This window comes from Octodon degus, unplaced genomic scaffold (assembly GCF_000260255.1).
Source record: "Octodon degus isolate 3935 unplaced genomic scaffold, OctDeg1.0 scaffold00030, whole genome shotgun sequence".
Taxonomy (NCBI): domain Eukaryota; kingdom Metazoa; phylum Chordata; class Mammalia; order Rodentia; family Octodontidae; genus Octodon; species Octodon degus.
The window spans coordinates 3800255-3820068 of NW_004524606.1; the positions used below are offsets into that span (position 1 = coordinate 3800255).

General features: G+C 42.6%; 1 protein-coding gene across 3 annotated transcripts in view; it reads left to right on the forward strand.

Annotated features, from left to right (window-relative positions):
• Slc25a26 (solute carrier family 25 member 26) overlaps nucleotides 1–19795 on the forward strand; it is a 159317-nt gene extending 139522 nt beyond the window's left edge. For all 3 annotated transcript variants that reach the window (XM_004629481.3, XM_023713343.1, XM_023713342.1), the window contains 4 exons: nucleotides 7014–7083; nucleotides 13857–13921; nucleotides 15283–15356; nucleotides 18846–19795. In XM_004629481.3, the coding sequence (XP_004629538.2) occupies nucleotides 7014–7083; nucleotides 13857–13921; nucleotides 15283–15356; nucleotides 18846–18963 (327 nt within the window). In that variant the 3' untranslated portion in view covers nucleotides 18964–19795. The remainder of the gene's footprint in view (nucleotides 1–7013; nucleotides 7084–13856; nucleotides 13922–15282; nucleotides 15357–18845) is intronic.
• The last annotated feature ends 19 nt before the right edge of the window (nucleotides 19796–19814 follow it).

A 19814-nucleotide genomic window follows, 5' to 3' on the forward strand; every position in this document is an offset into this window, starting at 1 on the left:
GACTAACTTGTCAGTATGTCTTGATATAGGGTCTCACTACATAGCTTGAACTTGCGGTGATCCTCTTTTCAACCTCGCAAGCAGTGAGATTACAGGCATGCGCCACCACGCCTGGACTCTGACAGGCTCATTGTGCCCAGGGGTGGGACTGGTACTGTATGTGGTGCTTGGGATCAAACTCAGGTCCCTGTGCTTGCCTAAGCAAGTACTTAGTCCGCTAAGCCATGTTGCCTGCCCTATAGGCTCATCTTTAATTTTAATTTTAAACAGGGTCTTGCTAAGTTACAGAGATGTAAGTCTTGTGATCCTCCTGCCTAAGCCTCCCAGAGTGCTAAGAATACAGGTGTGTGCCACCATACCTGATTGATAAACATGTTTTTAAAAAAATTTAACACATAATAACTGGACATATTTATAAGTACAGTGTAGTGGTTTGACCCTTGTAGCCATTGTATAATGATTGGGGTAATTAAATTATCATTGTCTGAAACAGTAATCATTTCTTGATGATAAACTCTTCTAGCTTTCTTTTTTTTTTTTTTTTTTCATTCTGGGAATCAAATATGGGACCTTGCACTTGACAAACAAGCACTTATGCCTCTGAGCTAGAGAGAGAGGGGTAGGGAGAGGGAAAGAGGGAGAGAGAGCACCCTCCAACAAACCTTAGCCATATATATAATAAAACTTAGCTGTTACTAAGCAAACCTTGCATTGTAGCCCTTGCATTGTAGCCCATTTTTCTTTTGCTCATAAACAGTATCTTGGAACTGGGGAGATGGCTCAGTAGAGTAAGCGCTTGCCTGGCAAGCACAAGGGCCTGAGTTCAATCCTCAGCTCCACAAAACAAAACAAAACACCCAGTATCTTTTCCTATTAAGACTTCTTGTAAATTCTTGTCTTCGCCACCTCATTTATCTACAGTACATTGATCTAAATATCTTATCCAGGCAGAATACTGTACAGTATCACTGAAAACAAAGTACATATGAACCAGACAAAGTCGGTGCTACTTACACATAACCAAAATGAGCCAGGGTACTCTGATTCTTCTCTAGCAGTTAGGTGTATCGAGCTTTAATTATGAATAATACGTGTTTGTGAGACGTCCATGCTAGCCTTTTTGGCCACATGATTATATATCTAGGGCCTTGGTGTATTATTAGTAACAAAAGCCTCATTGTAATTCCCAGTTATGTTTTATGTGCTTTTCAGTGTCAGAAATTAGTTTTAGAAATTTCTTTTGAGCATATTAGTGTATGAATACTTCAGAGAGACAGTTCATCTGACTAACAGAATTATAAGTAGCTTTAGTGTTGTTAGTTGTGAAAGTATATATGTAAGAGCTACCTACACTTGAAAACCTTTGCTTTGTCTTTTATGTTGGCTTAGTCATCTGATGTTACTCATTTGGAATAGATAAATAATTTTGTACATCCCTTTGTACATCCCATGCAGTGCCGGCCCTGCCTTTGGGGCATACTGAGACAGTAATTGAGACTGGGCATGGTGGTACACACCTGTAATCCCAGCACTTGGGAGGCTGAAAACAGGAGAATCACTAGAGTCCGATCTATGTAGTGAGACCCTGCAGACCCGGTCCTAAATACAGAAAAAAAAAAAAAAAAAATTGTATGCAGTTTATCATTGCAATGGAAAAGCCATAGCAGAATTACATGATCTTGTGAGCCTGAAAGCCATATGAGTGCCTTAAACAGACCATGGGAAGAAGGCCCAACTTGTAAATTTCCAGCATTGGAGCCAGATCTGAGCTTCATTTTGAGGTTCATAAGATAATGGTGTGCATTTGAGTGCATCGTTTCAAGGGAAGTACAAAGCCAGGAGTGGGGTCTGTTTTGGGGCAGATTTCCCGTGTGTGATCCTCCTGTTTCAGCCTCCCCAGTGCTAGGATTATAGGTATGGGCCACCATGCCCAGTCTCTTCGACCAGCATGTGGTGTGGCAAGGCTTTTTATAATACCGCCTCAGCCTCTAGGAGTACTGGCATTACAGATCTGCACCACTATACCTATCTTAGGAAATCTATTTGTATTAACACTTGTTAAAGCTTATCTGCCTTCTCAAGCAAAGTTACCAAAACTATTTAATAGCTATACTTTTAGTCTAGCAAAAATTTAATAAATGCACTAAAATACATTTAAAAATTCACTTTCAGACAGTTACTCTCATTAGTTTGGATAGGAGGAAATGAGAGACATTATACATTATCATGTATGTAATTATTAAATTGCATAAAAAGTCGTTAAAATTGACTCTTGTGTGTCTTCATTTATAGGGTATCTTCCCCATTTCTGCAGTAACCTTCCTCAGCCATCCAGATGTGGCTGTCAGTGGAGAAGTACAGTAAAAAATTAGTGCTAACTTTGCTGTTTTTTTTTCAGTTGGAGTCTATTTTACTATCACTAAAAATGGCACACCATGTTCAGTGGGTTATTATACTTTCCTAATCATTTTAATTAGTATATTCAAGTAGGTCTTTGGTAATATTTTTATCATTATTGTGACACCTGTTAGACTAAGGGGCCTGTCTAGTGCACTTAGGCAAGAGATAGCACAGTTAGAAAGGAGGAAGTAAAAACTGTCCATGTTGACAGATGCTAGATCATTGACTTTAAAAAGTAACAGACTCTACAAAATACTACTAGTGCTAAGTTTAGCAATTGTTTATCAGGGATAAAGAATATGACATCATTATTTAAAAATCACTTGTGTTGATAACCAGTCTCTACATGTTAACCATGAACAATCAGAAAATGAAATTGTAAAAAACTAAATAATATCATTTATAACAGCATCAAACCATATGACATACTTGGGGATAAATGTGATTAAAAAGAAAGTAACCTGTATTCTGAAAACTTTACAACAATGGGAGAAATTAAGGAGGGCTAAGTAAATAGATATGCCATGTTAGCTAAAAAGCAATATTATTTTTAGCTAAAACTAATATTAGCTAAAAAGTAATATTATTAATGACTGCATTCTCTCCAGAATGACACATAGATTTGATGTGATCTCAAACTCTCACAAGGCTATTATTAGTCTGATTCTAAAAATGCATACATGCATGAAAATAATCTTGAATAGTCAGAAAAAATGCAGTAACTATAAAGAAACTACCTGGTTCAAAATTTACTAAAAGTTACAGTAGTCAAGAAAGGAGAGAACAGGCACCAAAGTTATCTATAGAACAGACTAGAGAGCTGAGATGAAGATACACACATGTATGGACATTGGTTTTTTGACAAAACTGACTTCAGGGCAGTGTATGTCTTAATTCATTACAGAAAGGTTCTTTTTTTTTCCCTGTTGTTGGAACTGTCAAGTATCCATCTGTGAAAACAAAAGGACACAATCCAACCTTGTGTTATATATTAAAAAAAAATCTAAAGTGGATAATAGATATAAATGTAAAACCTAAGAACCTAAGACTTCTGCAAGCATAGGAGAAAAGTCTGTGACCTTGGGTTAAGCAAAGATTATTTAGACGTGTCACCAGAGGCCAGAACCATAAATGACAACATGGAGCTTATCAAAATTAGAATCTTTTAGAATGTTTTGTAAAAATAAAACATTTGAATGGACACTGAAGATACACACAGCTGGGTGCACTTGTACATGCTTACAAGCCCAACTTGTTGGGAGGCTGAAGCAGGAGGATTGCAAATTCAAGCCTAGCCTGTGCACATTAGCAAATAGGACCCAAAGACAAGCTCTACATTTTATTATTAGGGAAATACAAATTAAAGCCACAGTAAAACACTACATTTATTACACAGTACTAACTTGATTCATGAACTCAATTCTCTCCGTAATCTAGTTGTAAGTAGAACTGGATGAAAACCCAATCAAATTTTCCCATAAGGTCAGCATTGAATCTAGTCACTGAATTTGATTTGGTGCTCATCCACATCAGTTTGTGACCAAAATTTGTGAAAGGATTGTGTTTGTGAACCGATGTGCTACTTTAGTGGTGAAAAATTCAAAATCCTGACAATACCAAGTGTTAAGAAATACACAGAAAAGCTGGAACTGATAGAAGTGTAAAGTATTACAACCATTTTGGAAAATACTGGCAGTTTTTTAAAAGGTACCTGGCCATGTAATCTAGCTACTTCACCCTAGGTACGAATGTTCATTTTGATTTTATTTGTAATCTAAACTGAAAATTTCTGAGTGCCCATCAATAGGCACTTGTGTCATACTATAAATGACATGGAGCATAAAATAATTCTGACTAGAGCTAGATTTAAAAATTAATATGTGATCATATTTCAAAAAAATGTAGTAAAGGCAAATATTCAGTAGTGCCTTAGTTACTTTCTCATTACTGGGACAAAATAGCTGACCCCCACAAGCTGATGTAGGAAAGGTTTATTTTGCCTCACAGTTTGTAAAGATTTCAGTCCACAGTTAGAAGGCTCCAAGGCAGGGTAGCACATGGCAGAGGAGAACCAGTCCATGGCGGGGTAGTAGGAAAGCAGGGAGCATGCCTGCCTTTTCCTTCTAGTTCATCCAGTGTGAGCCTATTGGTTGATACCACCCTCTGCAGTAAGTCCATCATCCACACCTGGAGCTATGCCAGCCCATCAATGAACTGCTCTGTATCACACACCCTAATACCCTCACTCCCAAAAGGCCCGCCCATGAGTGCTGTTGGCTTTGGAAGGGCATCTAGATATAAACCTTAACATACACTGACAGATCAGATTGCTTAGGGGTATGACCTAAGAGTGCTGCCTCATTGTAGCAATGATTTCGTGTGTATGTGTAAAATGTCACCTTTTTTACTTGTGTCTTTGCTTTTAAAAATATCACATTGCATAATTTATATGAAGGTAATTATCACATCAAAGCTAAGAGAAATAACATGCAAATCTCTGATCTTAGCCTATGTATGGGAGCCAGGGAGCTAGCTCAGTAGAATAAGTGCTTGTCCTGAGTTCAACCCCCGGTACCACCAAAAAAAAGAAAAGAGCTCTTTTTGTTCTGGAAAGCCATCTTCATGGCTGGACTTAGAGCCCCTCAACTCCCAATGATGGAAAATATAACTTAGTGTCTTTATTTTCACCGTGGGTTGCATTGAAAATGGTAGATTGGAATCAACTTGATGGGATTCCAATAATGTAAATTTGGGAGTACAAATATTGGCTTCTTGGACCGAGATGAGGATCTGGAAGTGTCTCCTACAATTGGTGCTCAACGGGGCCAGAACACACGACCTTCTCAACACAATGACCACTTACTAGAATCACATGCAGGCAATCCACTGGACCTTGCGTGACCAATTTAGAGGAATCTTCCTGAAGAGCTAAACTAATGGCACTACAGCGGTACACACACCCGGTGATTATAGCAGCACAATTCATAGTAGCTAAATCTTGGAAGCAGTCTGCATGTCCATCATGGCTGACTTCAGAAAATAAGATGTATCTACACAATGGAGTGCCCCTTCGCCATAGAGAAGGATGAATGCGAGGCATCCGTAGACTCAAAGCTATACGTCTACCCAAGAGAAAAATGCCTGTCATCTATCAAGGGCCTTTCGCTAAAACCTCTGAAGAATGTATCTAACTGCCAGTCAACAACTACAACCCATTTCAGCATGAAGAAGCCAGAGCGGTGTTTGCCCATATTTCCCTTCACAGCAATTCAGGTTACTTCTCCAGAGGGGGGAATATTGCAGGCAGTCAAGTTAGATAAAAATATTTTAGGCAGTCAGACAGGGCCAGGCCCTCGAAGGAGACAGCACAGAAGATGAGATGCCTTACAACTGTGGGAGGGGTGGATGCTCCTGCTGTGAACCAGACCTGAAGACCTAAAGGCCAAACAAATGCTAAAAGAGTAGCACCTGGGATTGATATTCTAAATAGGTATCAATCACCTGGAAAGACCCAAGTGAGTCACTAGCCCAACCCCCAACAGAAAGAGACCATGTCCCGGATTCCAACCCCCAACAGGAAAAGACCCTGTCCCATATTCATGCCTGCTTGCTATGTGACTCGCTTTCCCATTTGATACTGGATTTAATCAGTTTTACCTGAGCAATGGTGCTTGTAATCCCATTGGTTGACCATAGTTTTGTCCCACCATCTGCCCACCTAAGCAAGTTCTCATTCTCTCTACTTTAGCTCCACAAGGTTTTACACTATAAAAGTCCCTGAAAGAGACAGCTTCCTGGGGAACTACCCGCTCGGGCCCCCCTCCTGTCCCTCTCTTGGACAGGAGCTTTCTTTCTCTCAATAAATATATTCTGCTCATAAAAAAAATAAAAAAAAAAAGAAAAGAAAAGAAAGAAGGCCTACATAAAAGAGAAACAAAAGCAAAGAAGGGCCTAGGTAAAAGTGGATAGCAACAGTAGCCAGCTCCATGTTCCTGGGAAGCCTGTGACTTTAAAACATGATTAGAGGTGAGATCAGTGCCTGACTCAGCATCACGCAACATTTTCTCCTGTCTCCTACTAAATCGTAAACCCTTGGTGAGCAAGGCACTATTTCTTTGCCATAATTTTGTCCATTTTGAAGTTGGTCATGGGTAGATGTGATCCTCAGCTTATGTATTGATGAACAATACAAAAAAGTTCTGGTGGATTTTAAATTAACACTCAGGGAACAAAATTAGCATCTTTCAAACATGCAGTTTGGATAAGTTTTTTTAAAAGAATTGAGTAATTTGACATACACTATTCTGGACTATAAATTGTAAATATTTAGAATTATATGGGAAATTAATGTATTTCATTATCTTAAAGTTTATTTTAATCTGTGTGTATGAAATATTCCCTGAAAATTATTTCCTTTGCGTGTATTGTTGCCCTCATTTCTTTAACTTATTTTAGAATGCAGTTAAGTCCTTGGGAAAATCATTTATGTCATCAGTGAAAAATGCCACCAAAATAGCTTCTCACTTAAGTTCCCATCCCCAGAGCTAACCCACAGGAGGTTCTGATAAATTCAGAGATTTAATAACTCGTATTTTTCTTTCTCCTACACACAGGCCCTCTGGTCCTGGCGGCAGGATCACGCGGTGGATTCTTGGCAGTCAGCAGTGTGTGGAGCTTTCGCAGGTGCAAAGGATTATATTCTACTGGGAAGGACTGGGGGTGGTGGTGGGGGAGTGGATGTGAAAAATATTAACTATGCAAAAACAACATTCTTTAGAAATTCCAGATTGTTTAGATGAAGAGTGCTTCACTAGCTGTTTAAAGAAGTGTCTTAGAAAAAAAATGCTAAAAAGGTGTCTGCCTGAAAGACAGCCAATTTGTTTTTGACAAATTTTTCCTTTTCTTTTTATCTTTATTAAAGCCTTCACTCAGGCCCTGGGATTACCTCCCAGATGATTTATAAAGTCTTCTGTGGGCAGAGAGGGGCTGGGGCTAGGGCTCGCAGCGCAGCTGTCGGCCTGGAGCAGCGCTTCGGGCTGGAAGCAGTCTCTGCAGAAGGCCGTGATTCACTGCCCGGTGACATGTTTGACAGTGCTGTAGATGAACTAGAATCAGGAGAGCAGAGGCCACTGCATAGCTTACTGAAGGCTAAGCAGCACTGCGTAGAAAATACAGCCAGCCAAACATCTGGGCACTTTTTGTGACATTAAAGAGCAGTGTGACAATATGCAGTATTGTGTTATCCATCGCTAAGTCATACGGATTTTCCAATGTGACTTTAATGAGAACTCACATCTTTAAAGAGTTTAATAAGCAATAGATTTAAAAGCCTAAGAGAAAAAATATATTTTATCATTACAGATAAAAGTAAATTAGAATTATAGCTGCAACATAGTGAAGTCAAAATTTTCCAGAAAATTGTGAACTGCTTAGTGTAAAGCTGACAAACTGATAGGAAGGTCAGTTTAAAGTGTCAGCTTTATTGGAAAATAATTATTTCCAATTGCTTAATGGTTGTTGGATTGGATTTCTTGGTTGCAGTGATTAGGAAAAAAAACATACTTTTCATAGGATACTATATTAATAATTAAACCCGTTTGACTTGTTCAATTGATCATCAGAAATATTCCTCTTGAAAAAAAAAAAGAAATATTCTTCTTGTCTCTAAATGTGACGTCAGCGTCAGCTGAGATTGATTATGGTGGGGAATTGTTTCCACAGGACACTAAGTCATTAGCTGTAAAGGAATGGTGGTCTCCATCTGCAAAGGTCAGGAACCCTCATTACCCAGCCCTTAAGTGAATTGTGCAGTTTGGCTGACTCCCTCTCAGGCTCGGGGCCAAAGTAATGGAAATTTAGTCATTCTGGTAAGGAAAGCCACCCCTCCCCTTTTGCGGTACTAGAGATCATGCAAAACCAGGCCTTATGCCTGCTAGGCAAGCTGTCCACTACTGAGCTCTTCTAGCCCTGGTCCTTCTGCATTTTTTACATTGATACAGGGTTTCCTTACATTTCCCTTGTGGGTCTGCTGCCTTGACCTCTGAAGTACCTGGATTGACAGTCATATGCCATGACACCCAGCTAACACCACTTTATAGGGTTAGCAGTGCTTTAAAACCTTCATGCCTTGAAATAAGAAGTACATACTTTGTGGTCCTACTCCTTAAACAGCTGGCTCCAAGGCTTGCTTGCAGAACCTTCTGCAGTGCTGCTGAGGACTTAGTTGCTCACTTCATCTTACTTTCTTTTCCCAGATCAGAAGTCTGTGTTAAGCACCTCACACTTGTTGCGAGGGAGGAAGGAGTCTCGCTGTGAGACGCTTGCTATGTGGTGGGGTGATGTCCTAGACCTCTCAGTGCAGGCGGCTCAGTGGCTTAGTGTAGAGGTGCTGGTCCGGGAGAAGACACCTGCGCCTCACAGCTACCCAGGCTGATCTTTCTGCCTGTTAAAGTGAGCAAGTGTCTCGTCTGTGCCCAACTCAGGAAGGAGACATTGGAAGTTTCCTGAGCGCTAATCAGTTTGCCTGTGACATATGCAGAAACAACCATCCCTGCCTGAAAGATGACTTAGGCAGGGATTGAGGTGGTATATGAGTTAGTACTTTGTAATCTAGGAAACTGAGCAACCCAGCCCGGTTTGGGTAGCATACACCTGTCAATTCCACCACTTTGGAGGCCGACGCAAGAGGATCACAAGTTCAAGGCCAGTTTAGCAACTGAGCAAGACTTTGTCTCAAAAACTAAAACATCAGGGGTGGGGGATATGACTCACTGTGAAGGCCCTGGGGTCAGTCCCCAGCACCACAAGCTAGACAAACAAATAATAAAATATTAAAAGGACTGAGGATGCAGCTCAGGCCGGGGTTTCAACCCCTAGCATCATGCACACGTGTGTGCACACACATACACATTAAGCAATAAAATCCATATTGTGGGGCTGGAGAGATGGCTCAGTGGTCTAAAGCACCTACTTGAAACAAGCTTGGCAAAGCACAGGGACCTCGGTTTGATCCCCAGCACCACATGCCAGCCAGCCCCGCCCCCTGGTGGGCTGAGCTGGCCACACACACACACACACAATAAATAAATGTAATAAAAATAAATAAATATTAAAAAAAAAAATCCATATTGTGTAAAAGTGACACTATCTGAGCCCAGGTGGTGGCCACGCTTGTCCTTGACCCAGAAAGTGGCTTTCTCCTTGCTGTCTTCAGGTGCAAACTGTCTGGTGCACTGCTGTGAGCTGCTTCCCACACCCTTGCTGGCCCCACTCCTTGCCTAGGCTGGTTTATAAACTTCTTGGCTGAGATGTCCAAAAATGTCTTTTGAGATTGGAGGTATTAATGGCTTGTCACACTCAGAAGTTCCCTTGGTTTCTGGTCAGGGGTTGAATGGCATTAAAAAAAAAAAAAGGAATTTGCCATATTTTTCACTTCAATTTCTAAACAGAACCTTGATGATATCTGAGTAATTATAACATTTGCTGTATATTTTTATTTGATATGCTGTTGTTTTTGATAAATTTTTCATAGTAAATACTTTCTGTTATCAAAAAGAAAAGAGGTAGGAGAGAGAACTATCTCAATCTCTCTGTGGGCCTGAAATTCTAGAATAGAATGTAAGACTGTTTTGGATAACAAATGAGAAGGCCTGACACAGGAAACCACACTGGACATTTGGACATTCTGGCACATTCTGGAGCTCCTGCAGAAGGGGGCACAGAGGTCCTTTCATTCCCGAGTGTGTCCAGGATGGGTGTGGGGCTTCCCCACTGCCACCCTCTGCATTCTCAGCTGCTCACCTAAGGTGACAGCTCCTGACCTAAGGTAGCAAGGTGGCTTCTTTGTCTCAGGGTCAGAATTGCATTTACTGCACAAGCTGTGAGAGATCATTTGATTGTGAAAGCCTCATTTCCCTTGATGTAGCCTTTGGAAGGAGGCAGCTTAGCCTTCCTGTAACATTCACCGCTGCCGGGAGGGGAAGGTGAGGCATCTCACCTGGGATGGGAGAGCAGCCTTTGCTGTACATATAGTTCATTCTTGTCCAATAGCAGGTTCCTTTTATTTTTTACCAGTAACTTGCAGCTCCCTTAACTAAAACATAGACTAGAGCTACATTTTAGCTGAAAACCCAGCCCCCACTCTCTCTCCAGTCTGTTACTGTCACAACTCCTTAACTGCAGTCGTCTCAAACTTTGCAAGGGCTGAGTTAGGGAATCTGATAGTTGAAAACCTCAAATTGACGTATTATTGACATAAAGCAGTTTCTGTCATGCTATTAAAATAAGGTTCTTTCAATACATAGGTGTTCCTATGTTTAACTTTTCTTTACATTACTTCAGTGAAACCTAAGTCTCTAAGAGAATATTGGCAGGTTATCCACAGCAAAGGCAGGGTAAACCTTTGCCAGTGGCCAAAATAAGTATCCATATTGATGAAATGTTCCCTGCCAACTTGTAGGTCTTTTTAACTGGCTTAGGAAAGTTTGTGAATATTTTGAAATAGGAAAATGAATTTTAGCAGTGAGACAAGTTTCATTATGCCTTATGCTGCACTAAAGTCCTTAGCACGGTGAAAGAGTGACTTGCAGGGTCCAGATCCATGTGAAGAGTCCCAGCTCCATACTAGCTGCGTGGAACAGGAACATCCATGCAAATGGCAAATGAGAGAGCGTGTCAGTGACAGTGTCTAGTGCATTTCTAGAGAGAGCACAACACAGATGCCAGTGTCTGCCTTTCTCTTCCCTGTGCCTTTTGGAGGAGGAGTTGATGCTTTTAATTTGGAAAAACTCTAGACGTTTGTCTGTACTTTTGAATGTCCACTATGTGCACTGGTTTAGTGATAAGAAAAATCATTGTGGGGCTGGCCTTACATGCCTACATGAGGTGGGAAGACTGCAAGTCCTGGCATGGCCTGCACAATTTCAGGATTTAATCTCAACAAATAAAAAAGGCCAGGGATGAAGATCAGTGCAAAGGCTCTGGGCAGACCAGCCACACACACACAAAAGAAGAAAAATGGCCCATTATCTCTGCCTGCCCAGAAAAAACTTTTGGTGAGGACTCCTGTTAGCCAGGCTCTATTCCAGGCACTGTGGCAGACTCAGTCAGTCCCTGTGTCCCATGTCTCTGAGTCCTTTTAGGATAGTGTAGCACAGGCAGACTGGTGGCCTCAGGCACTCTTAAGAGCAACTCTCGCTTTATCTTGGTCTTAACCATCCAGCAGAAAAGTATAAAAATGATGTATAAAAAGTAAAGCATATTAATATACTGAGCTGTAAAAGCCTCAAGTCAACAACTTCTGACATTGCCAGTCCTAATAAAAACCCACTACTATTATAGATTATTGGACTATATTGGAATATTTTGCTGAATTCACATACCTACAATATTTAAATAACAATGGAATACCCTTCTCTGACAAAACAGTGGGATACAAATGGACCATTTTGTATCTGTATATTCAAAATAGGATAGATATACAGCTACTTTCTCTTAATTCAGTGAATAGAAAGATTTGTTCTAATAGTGTTTGTGGACAGGATATCATGTCTGCATCTGTTACTATGAATAACCACTAAGAAGACAACAATATGCAATGTATTAATTATTGAAACTGTCCTACTAATCGGTTTTGAAACTGTCTCTTGCTGCTTCTCAATAAAATTATTTTTAAAAATTCTTAAAAAGAGCAACTCTCAGCTCTGAACACAGCAGAACCTTCTACACACCAGCTCTGTAAGTGTCAGTCCCTCTGCCTGTAGCTTGAGGGTTCTCATAAGTACTCCAGTTAGAGAATTAGTGATTCCCATGTCCTGGGCACCTGGTAGAGTAGGGATTGAAGTCTTGTTCTTCCTGACTACAGAAGGGTTCCTTCTAGACAAACCCTGGTAGGTTGCTGCCAGAGAGGGAATAACCCAATCTAGCAATATTTGGAGTGAGGAAATTTGGGATGATTTATTTGTTGTCCTTATTTCCTTTTCTTTGTTTCTTAGGATTTACATTTTTAGTTCCGGATGGATGTGAAGCTTTCCTGTACCCTATTCTAAAATTAAAAGTATATTTGCTCCTCTAGAGCAGATTGTGTTTTTAAAAAATTAAGAGTAAGATCTACAAAATTTAGGCTTAGCAAGTATCACAATTTAGGGAACCCTTGTAATTTTGAAGAAGGTATTTCACACATTTATCATCCTAAAGGGACTTAAAAATAGGGATTCTAATATTCATATTGAGACTCTTTAGCTCCAAGCTGTGTGGCATTCATGGATAACCAAAAACAAACATAAACACATAAATGGGTACCCCTTTCCAGAAGCTGGTGTCACAATAAACAGTGCGATGTGGAAGAGCTTCACTGTAGTGATCTTATTTCAGCCATGTATTTAGAAAGCTATTTGGAGAGGTCAGATGGCCTTCTTGTCCCTAACCGTGACAGTTAGAGGGAGATAAGCGCTATTTCTGGAGCTGCCTCCACACCTACGTTCTATTCAGATCATGTAGAACTGTTGCCGGCTGCAGCTCCTAGATCCCTCCCCTTCAGGGTTTAGCATTTCCCTCCTAGGGCCTGTTGAATTTTAAAATGTATCTTTGTACTGTATTAAATAAAATATTGACACAATAAAAGGTAGTTCATGTTACCAAAAAAAAAAAAAAAAAAGCTTTCAGTTGCTGTGCCCACAGATGTGGACCCTGTTAAATAACAGTTTGGCCACTGTGACACTTAGATCAAGAGAATGCAGGAGAAAAGACAGGAAGATGGGCAGGAGTCATGGTGTCCATTGAAAGCAAGTATAAGAAGAGGCTAAAGAGAGCTTTGACATGTACTGCTGAGTGGCTTGCCGTCTGGAACCTGTGAAACACAGGAGGCATTATTCTTTTAACTTGAAGGATCAAGCAGGTTATACTAAAGTCCTCAAATGATACAGTGACTCTGTCCAGTTTGGTTTCTGTAAAACAGAAGTGACAGGAGCACTTGGGGGTCAGTTGAAAGAGCAGTGCCCATAGAAAGCACTGCCCCTGAAAGCGCTACAGCAGTGTGCTGCTCCTTTCTGTCCATAGCCACACCCGTCACAGGCACTATCTGATTAGTTTGCTGGTCCGTGAAAGAGCAAGAGGTATTGTAAGGCCTTGTTTTACCTGAACCAATAAAACATTATCATTTACTCCTTTTATATGCCATTCTACATCACTGCAGAAAGAGATACAGTAAATCCCCGGCTTATAAACATTTGAGTTGTTTGACATTTGGGCTTACAAACAATCCAGTTTATGAACAATTCTGGAAGGGAACTCATTCGTAAGTGGGGACTTACTGTATATACATTAAGGTTTACATGTGTGTGCCCAATTCCTGGATCAATCTGGTGGATACAGTAATAAGTGATTTGGGCAGAATTGCAAGGAGTCACAAAGTCAAAAATAAAATTACTACTACAATAAATATCTCCCTTGGTGTACAGGTGGCTTTGCAGCTGTAATCACTACACCTTTGGATGTGGCGAAGACAAGAATTATGTTGGCAAAGGTGAGTGGCAACATACTGTAATGTAAACTCTGTTAGGGCTTGGGCTTGCAGGTATATAAAAGTGAATAAAAGTACCTAAGAGTCATTGATAAAACTGATACAGGAAGAGTGATTATAGTAATAAGTGTAACAAATATCTATGTAGTATTTTTCCATTTCAAAAATATTTTCACTTGCATTACATAAACAGAGCTAAACTTCTGCCTGGTAATACTAGTGTCAAATCTGTATTTTTCCAGTGGCAGACCTCAGGCTCAGAAAGGTTGATTAGCTTTGTGTCACACAGCAACTAAGGCCAGTTGTGGCAAATCCAAGACGTACATGCTACAGCCTGCTGTTATCATTGAAAGCTCTAAAAGGTTCTCCATCACCACTAGCCTATAAACACAGATCATGACTGGCCTTAACCAAATGAGACATACTTGTAATTGTTTAAAACTTGTTAAAAAGATTCTGTTGGTAGATCTATCCTTTGTTGTTCTAGTACCAGTGTCTGAATTATAGTAGCTTTTAGGTAAACATTGACATTCAGTAGACTAAACTGGCCAGCTTTGTCTTTTAGAATTGTTAAAACTGGCCAGCAAGATAGCTCAGCTGACTAAGCACCTGCTTAGGCAAGTGCAGGGACTGGGGTTTGATCCCCTGACACTATCAGCCTCTTCGACCCTGCCACTGGGTACACTGAGCTGGCAACCGAGTTCAGGTGTGGTGACACACACCTGTAATGCCAGCGCTGGGGAAGCTGAAAACAGGAGGATCACTATGAATCCAAGCTGCGTAGTGAGACCCTCTACCAAATACAGGAGGAAAAAAAAAAGGTTAAAAAGTAAAACTACAAAAAACTTTACAAAAGCTAGACTGAGTCAAAGACAGACATATGTTTCTCAACCAAAGAAGTTTTTTAGAAGTGCTAAAAAAAAAAAAAAAAGGGAAAGTAGAGCAAAGGAGAACAGAGTCCTAGTATGTAGGTGGACAGGCCCAAACCTAAGAATGTGGATCAGGTGCTCAATTGGACACGGTGTTGTTTATTCAGTATGCTTAGTCACTACTCAGGCACATTCTTTAATTGCACCACTTACACTGGTGACTCCCTGTCCTCAGATCAGCTTGTCAGGCTTTGCCAGTTGTGTGTCAGGAACCTTGTAAGTTCTAAAAAGCAGTTTCCCTCTATGATAACGGTCCACCCACTACATGAACATAAGCACCGAGTATAAGCATTTCTGGGCCAGTGAGAACACATCTTGATTTCTGAGTTCTCTGGAGTATTTGAAGCTGTCCCAGATGAGCGTGTGCATCCGAGGACCTCTGTAAATTGAACAGTGTCAGATGCTAATGGATTTCTTCTTCGTCTGCTCCTGCAGGCTGGGTCCAGTACTGCAGGCGGGAAGGTGCTCTCTGCTTTGCAAGGGGTCTGGAGGTCACAGGGGCCAACAGGGTAAGGATAGCAGTGCGCAGCTGCATTGCCTTCTCCCCCCCCAGCTCCTCCTTTCTCAGCCTACCGTAGGATGAACACCTTTTGCTTTTTTCTGCTCATGTTCTCATTTGGGTCCCTTTATTTGGATTGTATGAAATGTTTTATTTGATGTTGAATATGTGAGATAATTATTGGAGTACTTTGGAATTTTTTAGCCAGATGATTCTCATTCTTGTCCATCTTCACATTTGATGGTACTCCCATGTGTGGCCCTTGCCCCTCATCTGGGCAGTGTACACAAGAGGTTCTCAGTTTCACAGTGCAGGAATACAAGGGAGGGAAAGGTGCCTTGTTAGAAGAGCGCATTTGTGGCTTGGGTACTGTTGGGTACTGTTTCCTATTACTAGCAATAGGCTATAGCCATACATTGCCATATGATGAGACTATGGGATGTATGAATAGGTGATGTTTGCTGGTTTTAGCCAACATTTTCGACACACCACACGCAGGACACCTCAGTTGAGAGTAATTGATCTGTATTATTGGCTAAGTGCCTCAAACTTTTAGCTTTCTTCTGTTAAAAGTTCCCCCTTCCGATATTATTCCAACAGTGCTTTTGCAATATGAATTACCACAGTGTGTAAATGTTGGGATCTTACGAGGAGATTATGACTTTTTGGAATCTTTTACCTGGGATGACCCTATAAGTGCAAAGCAGTACAGGGAGCCTGGTGCTGAGCTGGCTAGGACCAGAGCTGCACCTGGGTGAGGCAGACAGGCCTTGGCCTCTCTTCACCTGCTGGTGCTGTCACCTCGAATCCCATGCTGGTATGGGTTACCCGACTGCATATTGTGTGCTTTGGGCATGTTTGGTGGTCTAGGAATGTAAAACAGGGAGGTGAGGCCCTGTTCAAGAGGAGCGGATCTGTGCTGAGTCTGCCAGTCAGGAATGCTATCTGCTGCTGAGATGAGAGCCTCAGTTCTCATCCCAGAGGCCCGTTTGCTCTGGAACCAGATTTGCAATGCGCAAAGAAATGGTATGAGGGAAAAACGAGCTGTGATAGTGTGTGTGTAGTAGCTGGTAAGATTCTGCTCTGTTTCTGGGATTGGGCCACATATGCGAAGAGATTATATGTAGGTTTTTTTAGATCATAAAAGCAACTGCCAGATTTCACTGTTTCTATGTATTTCGTGTTAAGAGTCTGTAGAAACTGCAAGCCAGAACTCTGCTGTTGACATTGGCTCTGTGGAATAGAGGTCAAGCTACAGCCCATCTGCCTTTCTTGAGGTGGTATTGAGGGTGGCATGGTCCCTGGGCAAAACTATGGGCTCTGCAAACTGGTAGAGAACGAATCACCATGTGTAGATCAGGGAAAATCTCCTGCCTCAGTTGTGGCATAGACTTGATGTTATAAAAGTCAGCGCTGCCAGAATTACAGGCAGAGGAACGGGTGTCAGAATGAGGCCATGGCCCCTCTCTGCCCTCTACCTCCATGGCTCACCCTGAATGGGTATGGGGCTTTATTCTTACCTTTGACAAGTCCCTTAAGTCTTGGGCTCTAGCAGTACATACAGGTGGTCCTGAGCAGCATACTCCAGACAGAAAGGTTTTCACTTAAGATACGACACTTTTAGGAGCCCATTGTTAGAATGATGATAGACAAATGACTGGATCAAAAGGCAAATGAAACCAAAACCCCTCCATGCCCCAGGCAGCTCTCCCCAGCAGTGGTCCTAGGCATCCTCCACCCCAGAGGTGGCTCAGCTGGCTCCGTTTCATGTCCAGGCACAGAGCCCCTACTACCTCTGGACCACATGGCCCTACACTCCCACACTCTCTCCCAGCAGATGGGGCTGCCCTCTCCTGGTCAAAGCAGGTGGAGACTACCTTGTGTCTCCATGTCCGTTCACTAGGCAAAGGCTGTATCTGACACCTGGTGGAGTATATGCTTTAGGGCAGGCAGGTCTCCCTGCTCCATAAACGTCCCACATGCTCATTACGTACAGTGGAGGAGAGCAGATGGGAAACCTGTGTATTTGGGGCTTCTAGATCAACTGGCTTTTTATTTTCCTTGCTTGTGCCCTTTAGGGGTAACAGTGACTGATGTGAGTATAGCCTTGTGTCCAGTGCAATGGAAGTGCTGTACATCTGAGGTCTCGTCTGATCTGTGGACACTGGCATACACCCCCACCTTGCAAGCCTCTGCCTCCAAGTCTGGTTGGGGGCCCTCCCTGTACAAACTACTTTAAGGCTGCAATTATGACAGTAGCTTCAGTTTTCATCTAGTGAAACCATAAACTGCTTCTGCCTCTACCCATGAGTAGTTGAGCATGTTAGTGGCAAGAATTGAGTAAGACTGGCTTTTTGAAATAAGATATAGTAACAGTTTGTGGCCAGCGTGGTCTTCCACACCGCAGTTTCTGCCAACCTCCTTTTAGCACCTTTCCTTTGTAAGACAGGGCTAGGAAGATCAGCAGTAATTTACAAGGTTTTGCTCTCACCAGCCACTTCAAGCAGCACCATGAACACCATGCTGAGGCTGAACATTTTCCTTGAATGTGTATTTTAGTCTTTAGAATTTTCAGGTAAGAAAGGTTTTTAATTTTAATGAGGTATTCTCCTTAATGATTAAAATTTGGAGTTAGCTAGCCCCAAAAGCCCCACGTACTAATGCAGTAACCAGTTTCTCTAAGGTGCGCTATGTGCCGCACGCTGCAGGGGCAGCGGGGGCTGGGAGGGCCACAGGGCCTTCCTTCCTATCTGCTTCCCGCTTGGCTGCCCCAGCTCGTCAGGCGGGGCTTCTCCTGTCTCAGCATGCACAGCTCCTCCTGGCATCCACAGCCTTGTCAGTTTCTGCTGTGACTCTGGCCTGCACGTAGCGTTTTCATTAGTCTGTTTACTAACTGTGCCTCTGAGCATGGTTTCCTGAAGTTACTTAGAGTACCCTTCTGGAGAGGTGTTCAGACATGATGAAAATGTGGATAAGACAGTCTCCTAGCTGCCACAGAAAGCAGGTGTACAAGCTAGGGACACACGCTCAGTCCCCGAGTATGCCTTCGCGTAGACTGGCTTCTAAGCCTGTGCTGTGAGTTTTGTTGTCAGTGCCCTGCTGCTGCCACTCTTTCAGTGAGTTTTGCTCTGGGCCAAGACAGGAAGTGGGGTGACCTATAGCTCCTCTTCCCTCAGCAGTATCACAGTGAGCATTTGTGGGCACAGGCAGCAAGGAGAGGGCTGTGACACCCGGTGCTGCTGTCCGGCTGTGCAGCCACTCTGTGCCCACTTGCTCAGTCCTCATTTAAACTGAAAAAGAAAACAGATGCATGGAAACCTAATTCTGGGGCTTTGAGGACTAAATGGCACTGAGACTCCAGTAGGAGCTCAGTTATTCACAAGTCTGCTTGTCTGTCCTGGACTGACTCAGACCCTCCAGCCTTCCTAGATTCAGTACTTCGACTCCTTTGATTAGGGACATTTTCACACATCATTAAAAATCCCTCTTCTTCCCACAGGTTATTTGCAGGTGTCCTCCCACGAGCAGCATCCATCAGCCTGGGAGGCTTCATCTTTCTGGGTGCTTATGAGCAAGCCCACAGCATGCTATCCAGAGTGCACAGGAAGAGCCGGTGAGGCCCAGGCCATGGGCGTGCTTCCCAGAGGAACCAGACCATGGCAAGAACACTGCGTCCCAGCGCGGCCACCCAGTCCTCTGGGCGTGATAACCTGGGCTGCAGACCACTGCAGCCATAGGCTGCCTGGAGCAGGTCGTCACCTGCTGAGGCTAGAATGAGGTCTGAGCAGTCTTCTCTGAATCTCTCAGTAAATAAGTCTGGTGGTGCTGAGGCCCAGCCCTTCAGGGCTTTCATTAGTCTGCTCTTCACTTTCTTGCCTCCTGATGGTGGATGCAGCAGAAGGCAGGATGGTTCCAATTTTAAAGCAAGGCCAGGAGGAGAGGACTTAAGCAAAATGCTGCATGTGGGCACTTCTCCTCAGGATAAATTCCTATTGTGTAAGGTTTCAGCTTTGCTTAAAAAGAATAAGCTGCAGGTGCATAGCAAGCATTCTTTCTGTAACCAGGCTGCTGCTTTCAATTATTTCACCTATAAAAACACAGGATGGCATAATTTTACAGAGATGTGTCCACCCACCCCTGTGGTGTATGAAAGCCAGCCAGCAGTAGCAGGTCCTGTGACTGAATGGGCCCAGTGGCCTCAGGCAGCAGAGCCCCCTTCACTGTTCCTGGGGCTGAAGGAGGCCAGGTGTGCACTATGCATGCGTTGCTTGTCTTAGTACAGTCTATGACCTGGAGTTACAAGCTCGACACTGGATCAGAATGGAAGATGTGGAACGGTTGGCATACTCGGGACGTGAGGGCCTGACGAAGTCTGGTGCAGAAGGTGCAGAGAACAGCAGGCGGCCAGCAGGGGTGTCTGCCTTGCAGCCTTAGTACACAGTGATGCTTCCTAGCGCTTTTGTCCTTT